The following is a 27,444-nucleotide window of genomic DNA, read 5'->3' as shown; positions in this document are numbered from 1 at the left end:
ATTGGGACTCTTAGAATAAAATGTGTTGGTAGAAGAGTCTGGAATAAATCAGTATTTGATTCAGCCACTACTGGATGCTGAACTAGAGGCTTCTTGTGGCCCTTAGAAATGAAACCATCACTTTGCCATTGCTGTTGTCTACTCATCTTTGGGTAATAAGTAATAAGGATTTAGGATATTTACCCTCAGGTTTCTGTAATGCTTTGTCTGCTACTTTTTTGTTCATTTTGTTGTTTGTTAAATTAGTTAACTTTGTTGAGTTTTTTCATCTTGTATACAAGAATAATAATACTTGTTTCCCATGATCGTGCTAAAGATTGGCCAAGATAATGTATGGAAAATGTTGATCACCGTGCTTCTGGTATAGTAGTCTTAAAACGATAGCAATAATAGTTACGATCAAGGTTACACAGAGACTGAGTTGGTGGTGTACCCTCTCCTGTTTCACCATTTTGTGTATTGGATGAAGGTAACATCCACACAAAGATATGACAGACATTGACTTAAGTGCCTACCCCCTCTGCATAAGCAGCTCCATGTTCAAGCCTTAGTTTCCTTAGCTTTAAAATGAACATGATAATCCCCTCAGCAGAGCGCATTTATTCATCCATCCACCTATTCTTTCAGTTAAGGTCATCATTTGTCAATTCAACAAATATATTTAGGGAGAACTTATTATGTACCAAACATTGCATTAAACCCTGAGTCAACCTTAGTGGATTAAACATTCATAAGTTCTTGCCCTCCTGAAGTCTAGAGTCTAGGCATACAAATAATAAGCGAGTATATATATATTATAGGTCATGATAAGAGCTACAAACCCCAAAATATTGCTGTATGGATTAAATGAAATATTGTATGAACAAATGTATCATAGGCTATAAAATGTAACCCTTCAGAGACTAAATTTTAACTAAGGCAACACCTGCTGTCTTTGTGGCAATCAGTGGCTACTGCACATGCTCGATGCCTGAGGCTTATGGTGACACCACCACTCCTTTTTCTTTGAGGCTTATTTCAGAAAAGAGAGTGGAAGGGAGCCTTTCTGTTGGGTTTATAATAGCAATTACAAGCTGATAAGGGCAAACCATTCATCAAATGATCATACCTCCAGACTTTATCTCTTTGGGTCAAATGTTTCCTTATTGATATTGACTACCATATCTTAAGCAGCTTTGAGCAGATAAGCTAGAAAAGAAATTCCTTTGAAGGAGATTTGATGAAATTATGTTTTCTGATTTTTTTTTTCCTTGAGGAGAGAGATTAACTTGTCATTGTTCTTCTTAAAGAATACAAAAGCTACCAAAACATTGAATTGAAGAAAATTCAGAAAAGTTTTCATGGATAGATATTGACTGAGTTCCTACTGGGCACAAATGATCTGTATTGATAATTCTTTTCTTGTTCTAAAATTGTTTGGAAAGAACTTTTCAAAATATTGAGAATGACCCTGCACCAAAGATACTTAGGAATAGACGATTCTCCCCGGAAGACATAGCCCCTTGATTACTACATATAAATGTCCCACTGGAAACAGTGCTGTAAGTAAAAGTCTTATAGATTAAGTATAATTCATTTTCATAGAATATTATTTGTAGAAGCAGTGTTTAAAGGTGGGGAGGGTAGGTTCCTGACCATGGGCCTGATATCCAGCTTTTAATTGAAATGACCATAAACATTGTAATTAATCAACTATGTACTCAATTATAAAGTATATAATTACATTCTAAACAGTAAAAAGCTTCCTAAAGTGTATATAAATCAATTAAACAGGGTAATACAGTAACCGATCACATAAAATTATATTTAATGAGATGTGTCATCCATCACAGTGTTTTCCACACAGTTCCCAATCTTACATCTTTGTGATTCATCTGTGCCTCATTTTTTGTTGCAACAAATCACAGTTAAGGAACTTCTTTATCTTGGCCATAGAATTTAGTGACATTATTTTGAGCAGATTTACATGGGTATCTTTAAAGAGAATTTGCAGGGGCAGGGGGGAGATTGGAGGTCATTTCTAATGGCTTTATGGAAAGGCAATCTGGATTTGTTTGTCTGCCTTTACTTGTTATAAATTTCTCTATAACAAGTTTAGGCATTTGTACTTAAGTTGTGGTCTTGCTACTGTATCCACAGTTGGCATCTGTTGCTTTGAAATTAGCTAGATGACCTATGCCTGCTTGTGTACTTCCTGCAATAACTGCTAGATATTACAACAGAGGTATAATTAGAAAAAAATGCTAAATACAAATCACTCTTGATCAAGTCACTGCATGTTGACAAGTATAGCTATAACTTTTGACTATATTATAGCACCGATATTTATATACGTCCTTCAAGTTTTGTGTGTCTAATCAAGCAGGTTATTCCAAGCCAGTGGAATTAAAGCAAAAGAAACGTGTATTTGCATTTTTAACTTTGGCAAACTGAAAAAAATTTCTAAAATATTTTCATAAATATATTCCAAAATGGTTTTCATTGAGTAAATGCTCTAGGAGTGTTTGGTGCATCTGCTGAAGATGCACCAGATACCTTGAGCTTGCAAATTCTGATTAAGTGACTCAGAATGGATAATAAAAAAAATACCTGAGTAACGTCTAAAGGACTGGCTTTGGTGATACCACTCATTTACCTCCTTCTCACTCCTTGCAGTTGGGTCCAGATCCCAGGTGGCTTTTCCATAAGTGAAGTCAGACTCATGTTGAGTAGTTATACACATTCCTTGATGGAAGAAATGAAACCATACAGAACAAATGGCCGGGGCAGGACTGCCAAATGGGGTGACTCAGAGGCTTCTCCTCCTTCTCACTGGAAACTCATGTGGTTCTTTTGTTACCCTACTTTCCTGCATTACATAGTAGCAGATACTTGTATATACAGTAGTTTGTTCATTTATTCATGTGTCCAACCAACATCTGCTGATAAGCAACCACATAATTATTCGTAGCCCTATGTACGGATATAGGACTAGTACAATAAAGGACATAGCACAGTGCTGACCTTTGAAGAACGTACATTGATATGCTGGAATTTAACAAACAAATCTGTGATAGAGGCTAAGTGTATCCTTTTCAGATTCAGTAGATAGAGAGGAAGACACTTTTTTTTTATTCCCTTGAATATTTTACTGGAACTAATGTAATTGAGGGACTGACAAATTTTACAAGTGACTAATATATTAATCCCACTCTTCCCTTCTGCCTTGTGAGATTGTCTGTTGAGTCAGGGCTTAAAAATGGAACTTGATGAGATTTGCTCCAAAGATGTTGACTAATACCAATTAAACCCCTAAACATCACACACAGATTGATTATGTCTTTTTCACTCTTTTTAAAGACCCAAAGATGCACCTAGTTAATAACCTGTTCCGTGTCCTTAATAAAGAGCAGGCTAATTAAAAAATTGTTTACTAGCTGAAAATGAATAAATGAAGAATCACATATCAACACAGGCATCATCAGCCAGCAAAAGGAGCTGAACAGGAGATAGTGGGGAATGAAAGGAGTAATTGTGAGCCCTTTATCGCTGAGAATGACACCTACAAATGTAGAGTTGTATCATGGAGACAGGGTACTGGGGTAAGGAGGCTCTCGTCGGGCCAGCCTAGTCGGTTTCCCCCTGTGTTCATAATAACAGAACGAAAGAGCAAGAAAACAGTCTGTTTTTCCTCTCTTCCTTCCTCCTTCTCTCCTAACCCTGCCTAACCGTCAAGCCTCATCCTGCCACAGCCCTGCACCAACCTCCTTGAATCCTTCTGTGTGTCTCCTGAAGGCCTGCAACAAAGAAGGTCTTCACCAAAGTGATGTGTTTGTCTATCTCACAGTGTCTTGTAGGACGATACTGGTCCCTTCCTTGTGCTCTCTATAGCCCAGCAATGTGGGACTTTTTTTTTAGTTTCTTGACCTTGCCTTTCTCTCTCTTGAATCTAAACACCTTTGCACATGTCCTTCCTGGAAAAGAAACCATCCGGTTATTGTCTTACCCCTCAAACGTGCCAACTTCTTCCATCCTGCAGATTTCAACTTATACATCACTTCCTCAGAGAGGTCATCCCTGCTGTTTCCATGAGTTCAGCACCCCATGATGTTCCCAGCGCTTCTACTCTTGCTGGTTGATAACGTCTAGCCATCCATGTTACCGTGTTTCTCAATTTTCCATGCCAGAACCTCAGGTTTGCAAGTAAGACCAAGGGATGTCTTGGAAACTACTGTGTCCCAAGTATGCTGCTTCCATATCCTAGGCAACCAGGGAATGTTGAAGGGATGTTTCAGATCTAACTCCCAGCAAACAAACTCGATGCTACTTCCCTAGGAAGCAAGAAAATTCTGTCTCATGTTTCTTTGGTGACCTTCATAAGGCTAAGTGGTGCCCAAGAAATATTTGTTCGGAAGAATTCTTAACTCCAGTATTATATTTACTTAGCTCAGAATAAGATGTTTTCTTTAATGATGTGTGGGACGGAGAAGGAATGAACGAGCTTGGGCTTGTCTCTTTCTTAGTTGGAAAGAGTTACTTAAGCACAAAAATACTAGTTTATAGTATTCAGTGAACAGTCATATGTTACATGTGTGCCAGTTGTCACCACATTGTCCCTCTCAGTAGTGTCTGTTCTCCAGTAGAGTCTTTGAACGGGGTGCCTTGTTGAGGCAGTTAGCACCGTGCCAAGAAGATGAACTCTGAAGACACGCGTGTCTGTGTCTCAGTCTCCACTCACTCTTACCACCTTTGTGCTCCTGGGAAAATTAGTTAACCTCTCTAAGCTTCAGTTTTCTCATTTTTAAATTGGCAATAATGATACTACCCACCTCGAGGGGATGTTATATGAAGATTAAGTGAACTGCTGCACATAATGCTCTTAGCATAGTGGCTGGAATAAAACACTTGTTAGAGATTCACCATAAATCGTGGGGGGTCTGCTAGCCTCCATTTGCTCTCTAGAACTGTTTGTGGGGCAGTTTGAGGTGGCAATAGGTGCACAGAGAAACCTAGGATTTATCTGTACAGAATATTCCATGATGTTCTCGCCTCCATTTTTATTATTTTTCTCCTCTCCCACCTTTGCACACATCATACAGACCACTCTCAATACCAGGTATGCTATGTCCTCTTATCTTGGTGGCTTTCCAAAAATCAGCTTGAAAATTTAGAGCCATATATATTTATTTTAATGCATTTTTATCTCTGGTAACATACTGTTTTTTTCCTATTACCCTCAATATTTTTCCAAATTGATTTCATAGGGAAGACATAATGTTTGATTGGAATTTACCAAAGTGAGAATATATGGTCAAGAAATAGTGGAAAGTCAAATGTAGAATCTATGACCCAGAAAAAATTATTATTATTATTATTTTATTATTATTATTATTTTATTATATGCTTGTTACCATGTGCCAGGCACTATTCTGAGCCCTGAATCATTTTCTCCATTTTACAGATGATGAAACTAGTTACCCATGTGAACCATATAGTGGAAAGAGTATATAAATAGACAGTTTACCCTCAGGACTCTATCCTGATTGAACATTATTTTTCTTCACTTCATATCCAACAAAAGAGCGATATGACCTTGCCACTTGTTTAGTTTAGTTTAGACATTTGACTCAATTTATAGAAGTCTATGTAGCTTGATCATGACATTGGAATGTTAAAAAAATGTGGGGAAAACACACTATAAAATCTACGTTTACTGGTAAGAAGCACAGAGCATTTGGCATTGGTGGAAAGCTTAGTCTTTGATGTGGAAAATAGGAGAGTTTTTACTGTTTCCATTTGGGTCAGAGAAAGAGGTGATTGCTCTATGATAAGTTTAGTGGGTTCTAAAGTTAGATGTAATAATTGACGAGCTACAAGTTGTCTCGCCCTGCTGATATGCAAGTATGAAATATACATGTCAAGAAAAATATGGTCAAGGAAGAACCACACAACAGGAAAAGCAGAGAATGCTTAATGAGACAAGTCCCAGTTATTCTGTGAGTGAGACTTTGTTATACGATGAGGCTCCTTACTGAGTTGGGGGCTAAAGAGGGAGAATAGAAGAGACAGAGAAGTATAGAAGAGTAATTTTGGGTGAATCATCTGACTCCCTGACCTCCAGAAGCCAGCAGCCTGCAGTGTCCCTATTCTGAACAGCTACCTAAGGAGGAAATGTTTCATTTTAGGTATGGCTATGTCCTCTGTTTTAAACATTTTTTTCCTCATTTTTGAAAATGTTCACATTATTGCCTTTTGCATGTACTCAACAATAGTTGCCTAGCAACCATCAAGAAGCTTTTTTGGAGCTCAAAGGGTCTAAAATGAATGAAGAGCAAATACAGTTTGAGCTGCAGCTGAGATGACCAGGTTTCTGATACCAGTTCCAAAGCAGATCCTCCAGGAATCAGGCTATGCATCTTTAAGAGTTCCAAAATCTGGTCTGGTCTCCTTAGATACCCACTGAAATGTCCTGTTCATCTTGGACACATGCAAAGAGGGAATATGTAAGATATAAGAGGAACCTCTAGGTGTAGCGTGGTCTTCTTTTCTGCCTTGAGGCAGGACTGCCTCCTACCTAATCCCAAATGGATGTGTAGATAATGGAAGTTTGGAAAACTCTTAAGAAGGAGGATTGTAACACCACCTCTGGTAACGTACTTTAGGATCTTGCAGCCTTTGGACTGAGAACACTAGGTGAAAAGCATGGGCTAATCAAGGAATTAAGCTCCTCTTTTCAGGTTACTGATTTATACCATTGGGTGGCTCTCACAGTTATACCTTATTCAAAACGAAAAGACCCTAAGGGATCTTCCAGATTAGAGGTCACAAATTCCAATACTCAGAGGTGCCAGCAGAGAACCTAGGGGGAAAAGGGCAGGTAGGGCCTGTAATAAATGGGGAAGCAAAAGATACCCATGCTCTGTCCAAAGGAGCAGCTGCTTTTCAGCTCCATACTTTTGTTGTGTTGTAGGCATAGGACCCAGTGTTGTCAGATCTCTCAACTTTTTAAGAAAAGCCAGACATACCAATTTTTAAGTGGACATCTCATTACTTTTAATTGATGACAATAAGAAAAAAATGTTCAAGCCAAATAAACTATGCCACTGGACAGATTTTGTCCATGAATCTTGTCTAATGAACCTCTAACATTATACATGAGGGAACTGAGGCCTGGTGATGGAGATACGTATTCAAATTCAATGAAAATGTGAACTGAAAGTCAGGAACTGTGTTGTCTTCTCTGTTTTATCCCCAGCTGGACTAGCACAGGATCAGGCACTAAACAAATATTTATTGAATCAACAAATACTAGATATTAGAAGCAAAACCAGGACCTTCAAGGCTTTTTCTTAAATGACCCCTTTTTTCCTCCTAAGTGAACTTCCCTGTCGTCCATATAGATAGAATTTGCTCTTTTGCCATGTAATGTCTTGTTTAAAATGAGATTTGATTAATAGCAGTGTTTCAGTGAAAACACCAGAGAAAAAGCCTTGGACCCTATCTGGGGTTTAACCTTACCATAGATTTGTCTATGCTGGGACTCCTACAAACAATATGTTGCTTCTCTTGTTGGCCAACCACATTCAATTCTATTCAATTTATTGTCTACTTCTTGAGCTCCTACAATGGCCAGAGGTCCTCTGTATGATGATTACAAGATATAAGGGAGTCAGATGAGGCCGGAGGCTTCAGAAATGTTCAACTATTTTAGAGAATGAAGATACTTGGCATGGTCTTTATTTGGTGTGGGGTGGAGTGGTTCTATTTAGGTAACACCTTACAGTGTGGTAATCTCCTTTCTTTGCTTTTTGTTTTGAGATTTAAAGTTGACCAAAACATGGGATCAATTATCACTAAGACATTCTCCTCTTTTAACAATCTAGTTATTGCCTCCATGTTGGAAAGCTCTGCTAGAATAGACAACAGTCAGCTTCCTAGGAGTTATACCAGATATTTGTGTCAAATGGTCTACTTTTCATTGCATTTATTCTTTCTTCCTGGGTTCTACAAGGTACTTACCTCTGTGCTGAGAGTTCAGGTTTTTCCAGGGTGTAAATAATTCTCCCACCAGAGAACTACTGGCCTCTTGAAATGCTTGAATTGATGTATTATTTCCATGTGTCTGTGCGTATAATAGTGATAATAATGGCATCCACCATTTATTAGTGTCTTCTGGATGCTGAATAATGTGCTAGGGATGTAGTCTCATTTTATCTCATTCATAGTCTTTCTCCAGAATAATTTTTCAAGATAGAAATATAATCCTCTTGTGAAAAATGGGCAAATTCAACCCCAGAAAGAGACGATGACTTTTTCTGAGGGCCATACAGTTACCTGGCTTATGAAGTTAGCGAAGAGCTGCCTCTTTTCAAAGTCTGTGCCCTCTTTACTTCCTTGTGAAACTTGGATATCCAGCAGCAATTTTACAAACTTCACCGATGTTTTGGAGATGAAAGGAAAGATGCTGTATCTTTTTTCAGAAGCGAGCTCTAGGGGACATTTGAAGCAAAGTAGATGATTTTGCGTGATACTGTGTTTAATTTCAGAATGTTGTCCTTTGCTGGTGAAGATAATCAGATGTAATGTCATGTGCAACCTCTCTGCTTGCGTGATTTCATAAAACTGATGTAGCAGTTTATTATTATACAATTAGTATAGCATAGAAAAAACCCGGGATGCAAGCCAGATGAAATAGACAATGAATAGTTATATAAGGTTTTGGAAGAACATGCAGTAGAACATAGCTCACTGTATTTTCTTCTCAATTGTTAGTTTCCTTTTCAACATGATTGCATCTCAGTTTAATAGCACTTGCCATCTCAGGCTTTATGGTGCCAGGCCTGACATAGTTACATCCCCTCTGTGCTAAAAATATTGCATGTATATATTCAACCGCAACCCGACATGTTTAGCTAATGGGTTACTCAGGAGCTATGCGCTTATATAATTAAGTGATGTATGTAATTTTGTGTTAACACATTTGCAATGTGTGTTTCCCTGGTGATTGCAATGCTTTATTCTGTGTAAAGTGTGACATTTTAATTCCCGCTGAACAGTTTTCTACCTTGATTCTCCTTGTTTTTGTGGCAGGGGATTATTTTGCAATCAAGATAAAAGCATTATTTATGAAATTTCTAGACTATCCCATTACTGGGAACTTATAACTGCAGATCAATCTCCTATTTTATTGATCTTTGTTAAAAATCTTTATTAGAATTTAAATTTAATCTCTACATTATGGATTTGCCCAGACTTTTGTCTGCAGGCACATTTTTTTAAGGCGCCTTTGCAAGGAGCGGGTTTCTTAAAAAGTAATTCTCACTAAATGATCTGCCATATTCCCCAGGGACTTTTATTTCTCTTCGGTATGCTGACTTTTCTCTGTTTAGGGTTCTCCAAGAACAAGTTAGATCTATAGATTCACAGGCAGGACAGATTTCTGTTAAGCATTTGAGTGCTCGGCAATAGCTGGGTCTCAGAATTACATAGTGAAAATTAAAAGGTGAATGTCCATTTTCACCCCTTATTAATGGCATTTGTGACAAGGAAGGTGCTACAAACAAGAAAGTGAACCCCCAGCCCAGCCACCTGCCCTCTTCAAAAGTATTTCTTTTCTCCAGTGGGATCAGCAGTCAGTGCAGTTAAATAAATGTTTACTAGACTCTAATTAAGGACCAGACACTGCCTTCAAAATATAATACAGAGTAAATGTTTTTTGAGCACCTACTAAGACAATGTTACAGTGACCAAGAGAGACATCATCTCTGGTGAGGGATAGAGAGACACACAATTTTAATATAGGGTGGTGGGTGCTACGATAGAAGCACACCTGATATTAGAAGCTAAGGATGTAGGTTTCCTCCCACAGCTGGAGATGAGGGAGAATAAAGTAGCTTTCTAGGGGATGTGGTTCTCAATGTAAGTCTAGGAGTGTAGACTCCTAGGAGTAGGAGTTGGGACAGGAGGGACAAAAGTCCAAAAGGAAGGGTATTACTGTCAGAGGAAGCTCGGGAGCATGGGCATACATGTGTGAAGCCATACGTGGGACCTCTAAGGCATTTGTTATTCTTGGAAGGTAACAAGGATGCTCCAAAGCAAGGTAGGCTGTGGTCCATTTCTCCTGGCCCACAGAGGTCCTGAATTCCCGATGCCTATCCTCATCCAGGGAGCCTCATTCAGCACGGACCAACAAAAGCAAGCAGGTGGCAAGCACTGACGCCAAATGCTGGAGTATTGCCCTGATGGCTTCGCAAGTGCTTTCCTCTTAGTCCCTCCCGTTTGAGTCTGAGCAAACAGCTGGGAGTGTGGTGCACAGAAGTCCCGCCAGAAGGACCCACGGCCCGTGCGCTCCAAGTGAGCTTTCTCAGTTGTATGTTTTGGCTTTGGAACACAGTGGGAATGTCCTTGTCAGCTCCCATTTGACTTTATTAATTGCAGTTCCTTGGAAAGTGTGTTTTAATAATGTGGTCTTGGGATGGCAACACTCACCCTGCAGAGACCCAAGAGGAGGTATTCAGGGCCCATTGAAAAGCCATCTGCTGCCAAGGCACTGCTGCTGATCCCATGCAGCCAACAGACACCAGTGTCTATCACGGCTCTGCTGCCAACTGTGTGACTTTGGGCAAATTGCAGACTCTCTGGGCCTCTCTTTTCTTACATGTATTAAGTAAGGGTTTGGGCTAGAGCTTAGGTTCTCCTTAAGCTCTGGAATTCCCTCATTTCATAAAATTACTCAAACGAAGAATCCTACTGTCATCACATCTGTGGATTCACCAACTCCTTGCAGTGATCTTTTGGTTCCAAATCCATGAGAAAAGCCAAGAACCACTTTCTGCATTTCATGTCTTGTAATGGTTCTCTGTCTCTGTATATTTCAGGAGGCCATTTACACTAGCACTGGAACCTAGATTTTAATTTTTTAAGACACAAAAGAAATTGTTAAGCCTCTAAATATTCCTAGAATATATGGTGGTATGGATCAAGCAATCCATTTTATTAGAATGTCGCAAGAGGCTGTCACCTAGCAGCTCTGTGTTGTTTCCAGGCCCCACCCCCCACCTCCACTTCCCTGAGCCCTGCGGCTGTGGTTAATAATGTCAAAAGAATGTTTTAAAATTGCTCGTCTGTTGATTCCAAAGAGTCAGAGCCCTCACGTGGTTAGAGTCCTGGGCTAGGAGTCAAATTCTAAATTTAATTCCAGCCTCTACGAACCTCTTAGTTCCTCCCTTCCTCACCACTAATCCATGTTTCAGTTTTCTCATCTGCAAAATAGGCATAAGATGCCTTGCTTCACAGAAGTATTTGCAAACAGCTTTGTTGTACCCCAAGACTGGCATTATATTGGGGCAGAATATCATTTTCCATTCCATAATAGGAATTAAACAAAAGCTCTTTTGAGTCTGCACCTTGTGTAAACACCCTGTTCTCAAACGCTGATGAATTTCAGAGGTCAACAAATTCTGCCCCCCTTTCTTTATTATTATTTTTTAAGCTAAACAAGGCTAACGAGGGAATTCATTTTGGAATAAAAAGACATGAAAGAAAGGGTATTTCGGCTTGCACAATAGAACAAAGAAGAACAAGAATCATCATGTTTGCTAAAGAACTCACAGCTGTTTAATTTTATAGTAAAATTACTTTAAGAACTTTGCTAATTCAAAGACAAAACCAAACAACTGTTGTTGCAAAACTGAACTTGCACGTGTGAGTGGAAAAGCCAAGTTAAGATTAATCTTCCCCTAAAATCGTATTTTAAAAATACAGAGCATTTTTGTTAATACCGGTTGGAGGAGAGGCTTTTATCTAAAGAAAAGACATAAAAGAGGGAAAGGGTACATTTACTGGTAATAAGATGAAAAATAGTTTATGATCTCATGTACTTTGCCCCCAGCTTTTTTTTTTTTTTTTTTTTAAACTGCTCAGTCTGTTTTAATACCAGGTTTGTTTGCTTTTTGGGGATGGGCCTGTTCGGCAGGAAATTGTCAAAAGGCATACGGCAGAAATTTTAAGTGATGTTTTTAAAAATTAAAATTAAATACCACATTGGGTAACCGATGATTAAACTTGGAGTTCAGATTTTTATAAAATTTAGTTTTTAGAGATTATGGATAAATTCAGTACCTACACTTAGTTCTATAAATTCCAAGTTTCCATATGTTGCCTATTGTCAAAAACAAATAAACTGTTCTTTATTTAATTTTTTTTTTTAAGTGATTTCTTCCATATTAGGAAATTATTCAGACTTCTTTCCTTGGTTCCTATAATTCCAAAATAGTTGGAACATCAGTCTATTTTTGGTTATGAAGGAACTTTTAAAATGTGGGCATGATTGTTTTTTAAGGTTCAAAATCTCATAAAAATCAATTGTCACATATCTAACAGTTACGGTTGTAAACATAGTGAAGTTATTGTAATTGTATTCCAAAAAGACAAAGTTCTAATTTCCATATTACGAGTCCCATCCCCTATTCCCACCCTTCTCCACATGGGAGGGCTGCTAAATGTAAATTCCAAAACATATAAAATAGCATAAGTTTGTGATTTGTGACTCTTTCTGTCAAGGATTAATGTTCTTACCTGTATTTGATTAAACTCTCATGTTAGTTTGTGGGTTTTTATGATTTTCCCATGACATTACATAGATTCACCACGAGAGGGCAACCGAGAGTTTACTTTCAGCTAACAAAGCTAGAAAATGGTTTTAACATCAGCTAAGTGTTTTAACTTGCTAAGGATTTATCTCCCCGCCTTCTGATTGCCACACATGCAGCTTGAGTTTCTACTTACAGCAATAATAATCCAAATAAAGTTCTTCTGAGGGAAAATATAGACAGACTGTGCAGGCAAGTGCTTTTGCCCAAATAAGGATGCCTTTTGTGGAGACCCCATGTGTTAGATAACCATCAGCTGACAGTTGGTCATGAGTTAATAATGTTGGATGCTGAAATATGCATACCATGTGCTATAAAAGAGTATGGAGGACAAAGACAAATACTGCTATACTTAGATGTCAGAAAAATGCCAGAGGTGTGTAGACTGCTTTGCTGGGTGTAGGTTGAACCCACCAAACAATTTCATAAAATTATTATGTATTAAGTATCATACGGTAGAAGGTTTAATATTGCTCATTTTGTTGATGTTGCAGGGATTTGGGGCTTAATCTCTCTGCATGTTACTGCCTAAAGTGCTATAGCAACTCTTGTCTTCTGAGTAAAGAAAGTATTTCCTAAGCTTATTTCCACTGCTACCATTGTTGTTCTTTTATTTTTACAACAGGAACCCTAAAAGGGGGGTAAAAGAGGTTCTAGAAAAGACTCTAGATGGGTGTGTAGCACTTTGATTGGCATGTTTTATTTGGAGAACTGTTAATGTCTACTTAATATTTCTATGTCGCTGCCACCACAGGAATCAAAAAGTGGCAGGGGTTGCGGGGGGAGGGGGGGGCGTGACATGGGTGGGAATAGGATTTGATTTCAGCTACTACCAGTTATTTCTGAGGACGGGACATTGGGCCAGCTGGGCATTGAGCAGCCATCTTCTCAGAGTGATGCTCCATGGTATTTTGGAGCTAAGAATGATTCGAGAAAGAATGTGTCTCCTCCTCTGCCCCCTAAAAACCTTTTTGTTCTTTTAATTTTTTCGGGCTTATTGGAGCCCATCTTCAACGAGTAACTTCACTTTTGGTCCTATAAAACTGCGGGACTTGAAGCATCTTGGCCAAGCCAGAAAGCTATGCCCTTGCCTTTAGACCTGACTCTATCTGATCTCTCTACTTACTTGCAAACAACATCTTCAAAAAAGAGAACACAATCAAACCATGAATTTATTGAACAATTTGTGGTTAAGATTTTACCTTGCAAACAGCCCAAATCACTCAAAATCTATTTTCTCTTATTCGGATTGCAAATGACTTATATTATACCCAACCTATATTGGTAGCAGAAGAGAATAATTAGTAAAATAAATAAATAGACAGCCTTTCTTTTTCTCTCTCTGTTCCCCATTCCTCCCAAGTCTGTTGTCCAGGCTTAATATTTGCTTTGACATCTTAGTCAAGGAAGTTAATGAAATAACATCTTCATCAGGACCATTAAGTAACCTTGAATCAATGATTACCAGATTTGAATTTTACAAAGGAGACATCTCAGCTTCAGCAAAATTTTCAGATGCTAACATCTATGTATGACTGTCTTCCATAACAGTGAATAAAATTCTAAATTATATTGAAACGTCAAATCATCACTTTTGCTGATTTTTCTAGCTTCGGTTGTTAATTTTGTTCAGTCTGCTCTTTAATACATATTTCCAAGGACATAGCTGTAATCATAACCTTGAATTATTGACTAAACCAGCATCACTCAAGAGAAAGATAATGCAAACCGCATGTAACTTAAAATTTTCTAGTAACTGCATATTAAAAGGTAAAAAGAAACAGGTCGAATTAATTTTAATAATATATTTTATTTAATCCAGTATATCTAAAATATTGTTTCAATATATAATCAATATAAACTGTTATTAATGAGATATTTCTCAGTTCTTTCTCTTTTTTTGTATTGTGTCGTACTGGCAATCTAGTATGTATTTTACACTTGTGGCACATTCAGTTTTGGACTAGGCATATTTCAAAGGCTCAGTCGCCCCACGTGGCTAGTGGTGACCGTGGACACAGCAGCTCTAAACAGTCACAGAAATGTTTTCTCTTATTCTGAAAAAAAGGGGAAGAAGTGCTAACCTCGTCTGTGTATTCTCTGTTCACTGTAAGATTTACATTAGGATTTCTGATGGTATCTGTTCGTTGTTTCTCCACACTCACTCTGATTCACTGAGCACTCTAATTGTGCTTATTTAATATATCATCAAGTTTTATGGGCCTTGTCGCAGCTTCCCCACACACAACCCAGACCCTTCTCTTCTCATTGTGGATTCTCCTTGAACACTTCATCCTACTCGAACACACTTTCTTTTCTACCATCTGTGAGTTCGTTGGCATCACCGTACAGCTTTTAAAGTCATTTTCTAGAACTATGGCTCCTATATATCCACAAACAAATGAAGCTCAGAGGTGGCACTGGGAGCTCATAAAAGAAGGAGAAGAGGAGAGAGATCTACCTGAGTAACAAAAAATGCCTCAGACAAGCAAGAATAGTCATCTTTTTACTTTTAAGTAAGATACTATTCTACTTTCTAAATTATTCTTTCTGAAATGTAGAAAACATAGAGAGTGGAGAGTCTTTAAGTATACATTCTTTTTGTGATTTTATTTAAAAAAGAAATTGAGAACTTATTACTTGGTGACCTTTTATTTTTTCTTATGTGTATGTGTTTGAAAAACCATAGTGTCTCTCATATTAGTTTGAGGGAGACACAGACATTCCAGGCTCTCTTTGTGCTACACACACACACACACACACACACACACACACACACACACAGTCGCTTTTACTTATTTCCAAGTGAGGAATGTTTTTTTAGAGATGTAGCAAATCAATTATCCTCAATGTTGAAAATGGAATATCTCATTTCCAAACCTGGAGAAATGGCTGAATAAGAATGTTCTGTTTATATATGAGTTTAAAAACTGTTCTGCTATTTACTGCTCCTTGCCAAGCTATTCAATACAAAAATGTAGCTTTCACTTCTGTGCTGTCACATTCGATAGTAACACCATAGAACATATCAATCATGAACTAGAATGAGAGGGGTTTATTGATTGTAATAGGAGAGAGAGAGAGAGAGAGAAATCCTCTATGTTTAAAAGGTCCTATCTTTATAAACTTCATAAATTATAGAAATCAAAATGTCCGTAAAAAGCATTTCCAGGGTGGGTCTTTAAATAACCTAAAAAGAGAAACAAGTATCTTAAATTAATATTCTTTTCTTCTTATAGGTAATCATACTAAGAAAGACTAAATCTGTGTTTATTGAATAGTTTTCCAAAAATGCAAACATGAATTATTTCGAAATCTTAAGGAAAAGTGCGTCATGAGCATTGAAACAACACACTTATTCTAATTGTAATAGTTTTCAGGCAGTTTTTTTCTTAACATCATCTTTCCCATTAAGGGAGGAGCCTAGGACCTGGGGCCTGATATCTGGGGAGAACAACAAGAGAAACCAGTTGTCCCGTAGAGGTGAAAGTGGAAGTGTGAGCCACTAGGGCATTTTTAGAGTCCATTTTTTTACTTTGCTGAGTTAGAGATTTCATGACAAGACCTTGCAGCTGAGGAAGGAAATCAGACCCTTTGTGCGTAGTATTAACATCTAGACAACACCGCCACCTAGGTCCTCAGGTATCTACTGTGCCTTGATGTCTCTTTATAGAATATTTGGAATTCTAATGCAAAAGACTCTTCTATAGGCTCCTGATGCCACAGTGGGTAGGCCTCATTACCCGGAAGATGAAAAAGCCTTTGCAAAGCAGCTATGAACCACCACTTCCATCCCCTTTCAGGTCCTGGAGGGCACCTTTCACTGAGAATGGTTCCCCTGGAGCACACTGGGGGTGCCAGACAGACCAAAGGGAAGGTGACAGTCTGTATTTCAATCTCCTTCCCTATTTCTAGAATTCTCCTTTAGAGAGTGAATCTTCTGAAAATCTAGGCTCTCTCCTCACTCTATACCTAGATTTAACTCCCAGATTTTCCCTTATTCTACAAGTAGTAGAGAAGAACATCTAGTAATCCCTCTCTTCTTTGTTGGTGCCCTTGTAGACAAGCCTGTTGTAGACTTCTAGGACATTTCTGCATTCCTTTCGAATTCACTACATCATTTCAGAATAATATACAGTAACATTTGGTCGTTTAAATTTCTCTCCCTCTTCAAGACATGGAGAGGAAGTAAATCTAGAAATCTGTCCATCACTGCTGGTAAAACCTGACTGAAAAAGAGGTTTGCTTGTGTTTTAATGGCAAGAATGCACAGTCACATGCTTTCAAACCAATTAGCAGTACAGATGAGCTAGCAAGTCGCATTCCATTTATAAGGTGGGGGAAGGGGAGAAGTCAAATAATCTGTATTTTTAAGTGTTTCTGAGAAATGAAGACCTCCAGGGCAGAGAGAAGGCGGATCAGGAAATAGCTATGCAAATCACATGCCAATGAAATTACTAAAATTTTGATCAGGGGCATTAACAATTGCTCCAACATTCACAAGTATGAAACAAGGAGTGAGTAAGACTGGGCATGTTTTAGAAAGGATTACAAGAGTGTTTACTTACATGGTTTGCTGAGCAGTCAATGAAGTCCATGGCTGTTTTGGGCTTAAGCTGCCCAAACAGCCCAGGTAGGACAAATGCAGTAATACGTTCCAATCTCATTAGTGTCTCTTGGGGATCTCAGTGATTCTGACAAAGAGCAAAGTGACTGGACCTCATATAAAGCCTGTTTCATTTTTTTTCCCCATCCTCTTTCTTAACAACACAACTGCTTACCCTTTCACGGGAATCAGACAGGGACCTGGATTCTGTGAGAGTGAAGTTCATTGGAAACGCTAGATTGTAGTTAGTAAGAACTATGGTTCAAGCAACATCAGGATTTGGCTTGGGCTAAAGCAAACTTGAACACTCAAAGAGGCCATGACATACAGAGTGGCTCGAGTGTTCATCTGGGTCACATTCACCGGTCATTGTTCAGGGCTGTGTGGTCTTGGTGGCATCTGGGAGTAAGAGCATTTGAGTTCAGCTCCAGTCTGGGTTCACAAATCTGGACTCATCTTTTTAATACCTTTATTTGAGAAAAAAATTACCCTTAAAAAGGGAACTGTCCGAACAATTATAGAAAATGTTAACACTTGCAGCATTTTATTTTTACCATACCTTTTGCTTTAAATTCATCATTTAAATTAGACTGTCCTACAAAATGGAATTGTGTTTGTTCATGGTCCTGTGTATTCATATCTCAGACGATACAGTTGCTTCTCAAACATTTCTCTTGGGTGTGGAAGACTGTTTATAGAAAAACAGAATAAAAGTAAATGTGAATATTCTTCAATCTGTATGTAAGTAATGCTTTGTGAATTCATGGAAAGACTCAACCAACTGATGGATATTGAGTACCAGCTGCCAGTTTTCAGACACTACTCTGTTAGGTGTAGAATAGTGAGTATATGGAATACAATTGTGGATTTAAAATAAATATTGCAGGAACTCATTTATGAATTTTTAAAGTAAAAATGTTGTCTCTAAGTTAAAGCCAAAATGAGGGCTGAGAGCTTCTGTTTTTCTTTTATTTTTTTTTTCCAAGTATTTGAAAACTGAAATTCTGTAAGAGATTATCTGTGAAATGCCTTTCTTTTATTACACCCATAAATTTCAGAAGTGGCTTTGATCAAGCCTTCTGCCATTCTTGGTTTCTAATCTTTTATTCATACGTTAATAACTTTAAAAACACTCATCCTATTTTTGTTGTAGTGAAAGAGGAAGTTTCTAAATAGTCAAAAGGGAAACATTGAAAATAGAACACAGTAAATGGTAACTAAATTAGGGTAGGGTTTTTTATTTCCAGAAAGAGCAATGCTCCATGCTGAAACTTGCCAGAGTATTTTAAGATTATTGTCTATAAAGAAAATGTTCCAGAGAATTGATATCTTCAGAGGAAAGGCATTACAGAAATGCAAAGTATTATCAGTAATGTACACTATACATAGAACAATGTTTGTCAGTCCCTAATACTTCAATCAGTGGAGTTTAGTTTTCTGGCTTGGGTTTAGTGTTTAAAACACACACACACACACACACACACACACACACAACTTGCAAATCGAATGAGTTAACGCTCTGTCGACTTCCTCTAGACATTGACCCTGGGGGTCAGACTCTTAGGAAAATGATGACTGGTTTTCCATTCTCCTAATTCCAGTCCCCACCAACAAACAAGTCCTTTCTCTGACTGGAAGATCACAAAGAATTTCTCGAAGAGAATATGTAGCTACGTTGGCAACAAAACCCTCTCTACAAAATGAGAGAGTTGTTAACTGATGAGTCAATCCAGCTTTTATAGCAGTTTATCTTCATGGTATTTCTAAGAGCATAAGTGTGTGTGTGTGTGTGTGTGTGTGTGTGTGTGTGTGTGTGTGTGTGTGTCTGGGAGAGAGAGAGAGACAGTCATGACAGGAAGAACACAGTAGAAAAAAACAAGAACATTTAAGCCAAAAGCAATTTACTTTGCCAGTAACTGGTTACATTTCCTTTGTTTTATTATTATTATTGCAAGAGTTGGGGTTGAGATGAAAGTTTCCCACACCTGCGCTGACACTTAACTTGTCAGAACCCATTGTGAAGTAAATATATAAATGAATGCCTGAAACTCTAAGTTTCTAGACACTTTAAGAAAAAAAAAACTTTGTTTTGCTACATTGTCCTTTGAAAGAGATTATAATTCATTAATAGGTGGAAGAGTTAAAAAAAAGAAAATAAAAGAAAAAAAAAACCCGCACGGGTTAGATGTCAAAGTAGCCTGGAGCACTGGCTGTCACTGATTCTCCTGGAATTAACACCTATAGAAATAGCAGTGACTTCACAAAGGTGAATACTTGTTAATTTCATGGCTCTGAGTAAGAGGAACAGATGGGCAGTCAGAGAGGAAAGAGTTTTTAAAAACCACAGAGATCTTTCACTGATTAGGCAGAAGAGTCAGTGGCCCACTGCACGGGAGCAGCTACATGGTGCTCTGATTAAGTTTTATTGGAATTCTATGGCTTTAGTGGAAGTCTTTTCACCCACTGCTGAGTCAGGACTGATGGCAACTGCTCTCTCTCAAGTCTGCAGGATGCTGTTTGTTGCCCGAGATGGGCTTCAGCGCCCTCGTGCTGTGTGGTATTTGTGACTGTTTTCATCTAGGGAAAGCTCCCTGGTGACTGCCAGCCCAAGTTAATAATGTAAATACCTCATTATGAGACAGAGTGAGTGAGTGAGTGAGTGAGTGAGTGAGTGAGTGAGTGTGTGTGTGTGTGTGTGTGTGTGTGTGTGTGTGTGTGTATTAGAGAAAAGTTTCTTAAAGCAGAGGCTCTGGATGAAGTCCACTTGCCTGGGCTGAAATCCTTCTGCTACCAGTAACCAGTTGTATGACCTGAGACAAGAAGTTTTGTCTCTATCTCAGATTCTCGGTCTGTAAAATGCGATTGACATTTGCGCCGTCCTGTTAGCTTGTTTCGAGTTTTATGCAAAGTGCTGGCTGACACAGAGAAAGTGCTCCGTAAGTATCAGCTATTATTATTCATGTATAATATTGAAAACATTTGTGCAAAGACTGTTGATTGAACTCTATGAATGAGCCAGGCCAGTGGCTAGTGGATTATATACTCATGGAAAAGTAACTGTGCGTTTACTGCTCCACACTACTTTTTTTTTGAGGTAGAACTGACTCGAGTCGATTTTGCTATTGGTCAGTGTGCTGCTGACTTCCAGAATGCCTTTGTTGGTAGAAATCAGTCTCATCTAAAGCACTGGAGCTGGTGTAATTCTGGAGTCTATGATTTAGGTTCTCTCAGTAGGTACTAGTCCTCAGCTGTCAAGAGAAAGGCACGTTTAGGTTGGTCCAGAGCAGCTGGGTCAAGGTGAGGTTGTTTTCTATGTAAAAGAATTAAAGATCAGAGCCTCCACCTTACCCCTGACCACCAGCACACCGTGAAACATTTATTTTCACTCATCTACCTAGCCAATGATTTGTTTTCTTAATCCTGTAGGAAAAAAAAAAAAAGAATGTAGCCTGGGGACCAGAACTTTTGCTCTCCCCAAAAGCCAGCCCCTTAATCCCAAAGTTTCACTTGAGTTCTTGTGGATCCAAAATGTCTCCAGATGTATTATGGAGGCTTTCATCCAGTCTTGCATGCTATGCCCCCCAGGGACTTTGAACATCTGCTTCTCAAGGACATTCGTTCATTGTATGTGAGACAAGATTATAGCCCCATTTAGATGCTAGGCACAATGGCTTAGCAGTCATCAGGTACCAAAGGCCATAGGTTTGCTGTCCCAATTCCTAGAGCAAACTCAAGTCACTGGTTGATGTTCCTAGAGCTCAAGGGTAAGTAGTAAAGGTGGTAGTAAAGGCGAATGCAGATTTAAGAGGTGCCCAGTGTGACATGTATGCATGTGGTCAGGTTGGCAGGCCCAGCCTATGAAGACAAAGGAGACGTATGTGGGCATCTGTATTTTCATTAGTCACTCATTCATTCAACAAATTCATATTATGAATGTCACCTCCTGGGTGTGTTCAGGGACAGATGAGAGGTGAATCCAACCTGGTCCTGCCCTCAAGGACTCTCCAATTTAGGATAATAATAAGCCATAAAACACAACTAAAGTATAAAACAATACAGTGAGCGCTACCCTGCATAAGAACAGGTCAGAAAAAGAGTTCAGAAGGCAGACTAAAAGGTATTTGAGTTTGAGACTTGAGTGATTGGTGGGATTTAGCTGACATACCTGAAATGTCCGTGTACTTGCCTTACTGGAAACAAGAGGCTTTTTTCTCTTGATCAAATCCCACTTAGAGTTGAAGTTTGTGTGACCAGAATATTAGGTGCTAGTGTGTTCTAAATTTGTAATTCTCAGAATCTTCTGGGAAAGGACATGTGCTTCTCTGGGTTCTGAAAACAGCTAAAAGAATGGAGAAAACAGACCCGATTTGGAGATGACTTATTGTCAGTTCCGGGAACCTTTGTCTTTATTTAAAACAGCCTGTTCAATGCAAGTTCTCTCTATCTAAAAGGCCTTTGGGATTTGAAAGCCTTTCTGGAAATAAATGCCTTTTAGCTTTATAAATGCTTTTTGCTGAGCTGTTATGAAGGAGAGATAGTAACAAGTCTTAGAACAGAGGCAATGTTGTTTCGTTTCTTCTAGTGAAATGCCTCAGACCTACCTTAGGTTTGTTTCTGTCAGCTTTCTGCTCGGCTATTATGTTGATAAGGGACACGAAAGTACATCCTTCCCCCGCAGTCATTAAAGTCTTAGCACTTGGAGCAGTTGTGGAAACACTTCTGTGCTACACCTCAGTTTTCAAACCAAAAGAGTCCACACCCTGGCTCCAGGCTAAGGACCATGTCAGTCTTGGAAGGTGGCATCGGGCTTTGACAGGGGAGCTGGAGGTCAGGATCCACCAAACAGGCTAGATGCAATCACCAACCCCGCACAGGGAGGTGGAGAGAGCAGAGTCCTCCCTGCCAGTCTGGCAACTCCAGCGAAGTCCTCAGAGCTCATCCCACACACTCCGTGCTAGTCACTGCTCTGTGTTTACATGAGTAATGGAGCTGCCGGGGGAGGGGAGTTGTAAGCAGAGCGCAAAGCCTCGCAGCTCTCATTCTGAGGGAAGCTGACATCCACACCAAGTCAAGTCGAGACTTCCAGGGACGTGGCGGGGGAGCAGTCAGTCACATGCTGTAGCTTTCATGAGCACAGACATCATCAAGCAGATGTTTGTCGACTGGAATGGGTAATCGCTGCTTTCTCTTTGCTTGATTTGTGTTTGTGAGCTTGTTTGTTTACCTTTGATATTTCCAGGCTGGCTTTTTTGGGGATGGACTTTCAGACAAATGTTTTGGGAAAATGAGAAGAGGAAGAGTGGATTTGGGAAGGGGCCCTGAGCCCGAGCCCCAAAGCCACTTTTAAAACTTTTGCCTGATTGTAAAGCAGACCTGCTTTGCTGAGCTTTAGGAACGGCCGCCTGTTATCCACAGTAGAAAATCGAATTAGTGAGATTAATTGTGTTTGTGAGATGAGTAGTACATTGTTAAATGGCCTAAAACCGCTGGTTAACTGGGGAACATGAGTAAGATTAACAACAATTACGAGAGTTCGAACTGTTCAGATTTGGCATTGTCAAAATCATACCTTAAAGTAATAAAAAGTGTGGGTACCTGGAAAGGTCTGAAAGAAATTGCTTGGGGTATAATTCACCCGTTTGGAATTCTTCAAGGGCTAGTTGGTTAGTTGGTTTGTTTTACTTTTGCGTGACTTGAGTGACTGATGAAGTTAAATGTGAAAGCTGATGCCGGACAGCCAGCCGCAGCACTCAGTAAACAGCAGCCTTTTTTTTTTTTTTTTCCTGTTTTCTGTATGGATCTAAAAGGGAGTCGAGCTCAACATCAAGGATGAAATATAACTTTGATTTGCATCTTGCCTATGGCTTTTAAAAAGTGTAGTCTCCGCTGAATCTGGCTAACCCCGCTGTGATCTTTGAAAGTTATTTTAAATAACCCTCAAGATCGTCATTAAAAAAAAACCATTGAAAAGGAAAAGAGAACATGCCGATTTAAATGTTATCTGCCAGATTTGTTTAGATTTGAAACATGCCGGCTACAATATTATTAGTAAATACATGTAATAATATTTTTTGGATTGTTATCATGGATGCCTCTCTATAGCTCTCTTTCTCTACTTATTTGTATGATAATTTGAGAAAATGCTCATGTCTCCACTTTCGAAGAGAGACGTTTTTAAACGCTTCATTACTATGATGCCATAATGGGCTGGCATATCACTTAGGTTTCTGAAAACAAGACTCAAAGCAGAAAACAAAGAATAATCTTGGAGCCTGGCTCAGGGCTGTCTTTTAGCCCAGTGCGTTGTGTTTCTTTTCTAACGATGGGGAAGTGCATTTTCCTTATCATTATCCTTCAGAACTAAGGGCTTCATTTTATTAAATGAATTAGACATGTTAAAGTATAATAGACTAGCTTTGGGAAAAATGTACAGAGTGTATGGCCGTCTAGGATGCAACCCTTCAGAAAGAGGAGCGTAAAACGAGGACTGGCTACCACAGATGAGTACATTTCTTGGCACATGTAGTGGGGAAGCACTGTAGTAAGATTCGTGGTTTTTAGTAAGGAAACTCATGCCAATGAAAATGTATATCAATTGTTCTCTATTTGTTTTCAGCGCCAAATCTTAAAGGCAGACCACGCAAAAAGAAACCATGCCCACAGAGAAGAGATTCATTCAGTGCTGTAAAAGATTCCAACAACAATTCTGACGGCAAAACCATCGCCAAGGTACAGTTGTTTCACACCATGGTGTTTATTTGGCTGCATCTTTTCATTTTTCCTTTTTTTCTTTATCTCTCCGCTCTTGCGTCGTGGGGGCAGTTTTCAACTCCAGATCTGACTTTGGTATTCACAGCTCTGTGTTCTTGCCACCTACCCTACCCTGGATGGTGAAGTTGGAGTGGGGGAGGGGAGTGCAGGCATTTGGATTAGTCAACAGGAAGATTTCCCACCTCCTAGTTTGGCCTGTTGGGTAAAGGATAGATGATTAAGCGCCCACGTCACTGAGGCTGAGATTTCATAGTAGGTGACACAATGACATAGTTTATTCTGCTTGTGTCAAAAATAGACCAGATGAACCATCCTCTTTCTAAATGTGTTCAGCTAAATATGTTTCAAAGATTAATAGAGGATAAAATTAGAAATGGCTAGATATAATCTTTTTAGTTATTTTTTTCAAAATCACCTCTAATTTACCTTAGAATAAAATTAAAGATGCATAGCAAAAAAATTTACATATACGTTTATACCCATATACACATTTAGATATTTTTTAAGCTCTATCTTAATGCATAATGAAGGTCCAAATTCTAGACTAATTTTTTAGGACTCGGGCCTGTTTTGCCGAAGCATGCTTTGGAATCTTGAAAGTGCATGCCTGAAGTGTCACTTCATATTTTTAGACTTATCTTTTTGACTTTTGTGGGCTTGGATCATATTTCCATGGCTCCGTTTACGGGTGTTTGCATTTAGGTGTTGTTTCTGTGCCAAAGACAACAATAGCCCCTTTAGGACCTGAACTGAAGATCAGATTTCAATTGATACCATGTCTCTAGATCCAAGGACTAAACTTATGAAAGTGGGAACATTTTGAATATTGGTGAATTTGGAAGATTCTGATGTAGAAAAACATGAATTCGGTTGTGTTGAAAATTTACTATTTTTCTACCGTGTACTCCATTCGTCCTTCCAATGTAATGAAGCTCATCCTAGAGATTCATCGTCTAGTATTCTTATTGTCAAGGATGTTTGTTTCATCAGGAAGTTCTGAGGACTTTTTGGTTAGGAATTCTTCATGCTTCCAAGATTACAAAGAGATGTGTATTTTCTGGCTAAAAACAAATCTGTCTTTCCATAAAGTTATTTTGTCCTGTTCATTTAATTATCTGCAAGTGAGTCCACCTCGATACCAAGTATGACCTTTTCTAGTAATTTGGACATTTTTAACTAGAATACCTTTCTAAGGCTTTGGCTTCCATGATCTTGAAGGATATCAACAGGAACAGTTTATTCCCTATGATGTGGTTTGCAAGATACTGAAGAATGGAGCAAGAAAGTTTTAGGATTGTAACATTCAGCAGAGCTTGTCCTGCCAATGTCTTGTGTTGGCACCCTGCCCCATACCTCCAAGGTGACATCATGTGTTTATACCAGCATGTTCTGTACTTGAGCCCAATAGGATGAAGTTTTTTCTCATGTAACTTATAATCATTACCAACGTATGCCTCTGGAAGTTTTATAAAACTCATAGAATTGACCTGAAAGCACATCCAGTATATCTCTCCATGGATGGCAGCTCTGGACTCACGCTAGGACCCACAAAACTGAAAAGAAGAGGAGCCCATTCAGTATTTGATGTTCACCAACTTATCCTTACAAGGGATAATAGTCAAGCCTGGGTTTTCTAAGTGACCTTTTCCACCCCACCTCCCACCAGTGCAGCCATTCAGAATTTTTATGAGAGGAAGGTTTATCCGTCCATCATTGGTTTCAGTGGTGAATGTGTGGATGACTTGCTACAGCCAGCTCCCAAGGACTGGTCTAAATGCCCAGCTCTTCTTGGAGTCTTGGATTACATTCCTGCCTTGGCTGCCTTCAGTGGGTCAGATAAGACCACTACATGTAGAAGAGAGAAACTGGTAGGTGTGAAATATGGTGGGCTTATCTGTTGGCACCAACCGACTAATGTAAAATCCCTACAGAATGAACAAGTCACATATGAGGCCAGGACAATCATTAAAAAGGCATTTGTGTCATAAAGTGGTCTTTTCTCATGAAATGCTGCAGTAGAGACAACAAGCTTGTGACCATCATCATTCGATGAACTGGGAGCAACATTTCAGGTGACAGTTAGTGCTCTTATGATCAAGAGTTGTTTGACGGTTTTTTCCCCAAAGATTCTCAAACAGACCATTTCTAACTATGGATAAACACCAGCTTCCTGCAGTTCTACACAGCGAAGCTTAGAGTGAGATTCACAGGTTTCTTGTGTGAATAACTAGAAAAGCAAGTCAGGAAATTTGCCTGTCGCCATCAAAAGGTTGTGCTCGGTCAATGTGAACATGAAAACTAGTTTTACAAGAATGAGAATTTCAGGGCTTTTCAAAGACAGCAAAAGTCATATGGTTAAAAAGGCTATCAGTTCTCTGAAGATGTCATGAATGTGTCTAACTCAAATCCTGCTGTTTCCCTTGGGGATCATCTTATAACAGCAGATCTGGAACCCAAGCCCATTAATATGGTAATCTTTACAAGATAAATCTTCTCAGCCGAGATCTATAATGAAAGGCCTCCAGTGATAGAAGGCAAATGATTTTTCACATCCTGTAAGCACTTTCCAAAGACCAGAAGTATATAACAGGTGGTTTACATTCTAAAAGGAACATAACAAAGGAAACCATGGTGTGCAATGTATTCTTTCATTTAAATCACAAACATACTTTTACTATTTCACAAATGTGATGCCTTCATTATTTTCAATACTTTTCATCCCATTTTGTTCACAGAACAACCCTCATGGTTTATCTTTCCCACTTTCCTGAGGAAGAAAACGAGGGTCTCCTAGCAAGTTCGTGACCAAATTGAAATTACTCTAGCTTCTTTCCTGCTGGTTCAGTACACTTTGATGCCCCAGTTGAAAGCTGGATTAGTTATAACTCAATCCAGTGAAAGGATGTGGTTAATATCAAATAGGTGGTAGTTCATTGAAAACATTAAACGTAGATTCTTTAATTAGCACTTCCTCAGTCACTTTGGAAACCCCAAAGCTCTTAGTGAACTCAACAAGTATAAGGCACTCAGCTTGGAAAAAACAGATCTAGTAATTAACTATTTTCGTCAAAAGGTTGGTCTTTCTTCAGGGCAACATGAAGGCTAGCTCCTGTTTAGTATTTCAGTACATTAAAATGCTGAGAACGTTTTAGGTAAATGTGAAAATGTGTAGAAAAGAATTTGGCATGGTTCTATCTAGAAACAGATACTATCCCAAAGGGTTCATTTATGTTAACTGAAGGAATATATGGAGCTATTCCGAGAAAGGAAGCCACTGCTCACTTCTTAGGAAGCACCTGGCCCCCAGGAGAAACCCGCTGCGAAGCCCACTGAGGTTCAGGATGGAGTTCAGAGGTGGCAGTCTGGCTTCACCTGGAGCCTTTTCTGTAAAGCAGGGAGTCTGAATGAGTTTGGGCCTGGTTTGTGCACCTCCTTCGT

The 27,444-nt window shown here is 39.0% G+C and overlaps 1 protein-coding gene across 2 annotated transcripts in view; it reads left to right on the top strand.

Moving 5' to 3' along the window:
* The window catches only part of ARID5B (AT-rich interaction domain 5B), a 167,506-nt gene that overhangs the window by 102,980 nt on the left and 37,082 nt on the right, over positions 1–27,444 (top strand). Inside the window, exons 1-2 of one of the 2 annotated variants that reach the window (XM_006915601.3) lie at positions 22,121–22,406; positions 23,852–23,964. In XM_006915601.3, the coding sequence (XP_006915663.1) occupies positions 22,403–22,406; positions 23,852–23,964 (117 nt within the window). In that variant the 5' untranslated portion in view covers positions 22,121–22,402. Of the gene's footprint in view, positions 1–22,120; positions 22,407–23,851; positions 23,965–27,444 lie in introns of those variants that run through there. The other variant, XM_006915600.3, reaches the window with a different exon arrangement.

The sequence above is a fragment of the Pteropus alecto genome, unplaced genomic scaffold (assembly GCF_000325575.1).
Source record: "Pteropus alecto unplaced genomic scaffold, ASM32557v1 scaffold155, whole genome shotgun sequence".
In the NCBI taxonomy this organism is placed as follows: Eukaryota; Metazoa; Chordata; class Mammalia; order Chiroptera; family Pteropodidae; genus Pteropus; species Pteropus alecto.
Note: the sequence above shows the minus strand (reverse complement) of the source record. Positions and strands in the feature narration are given on the sequence as shown.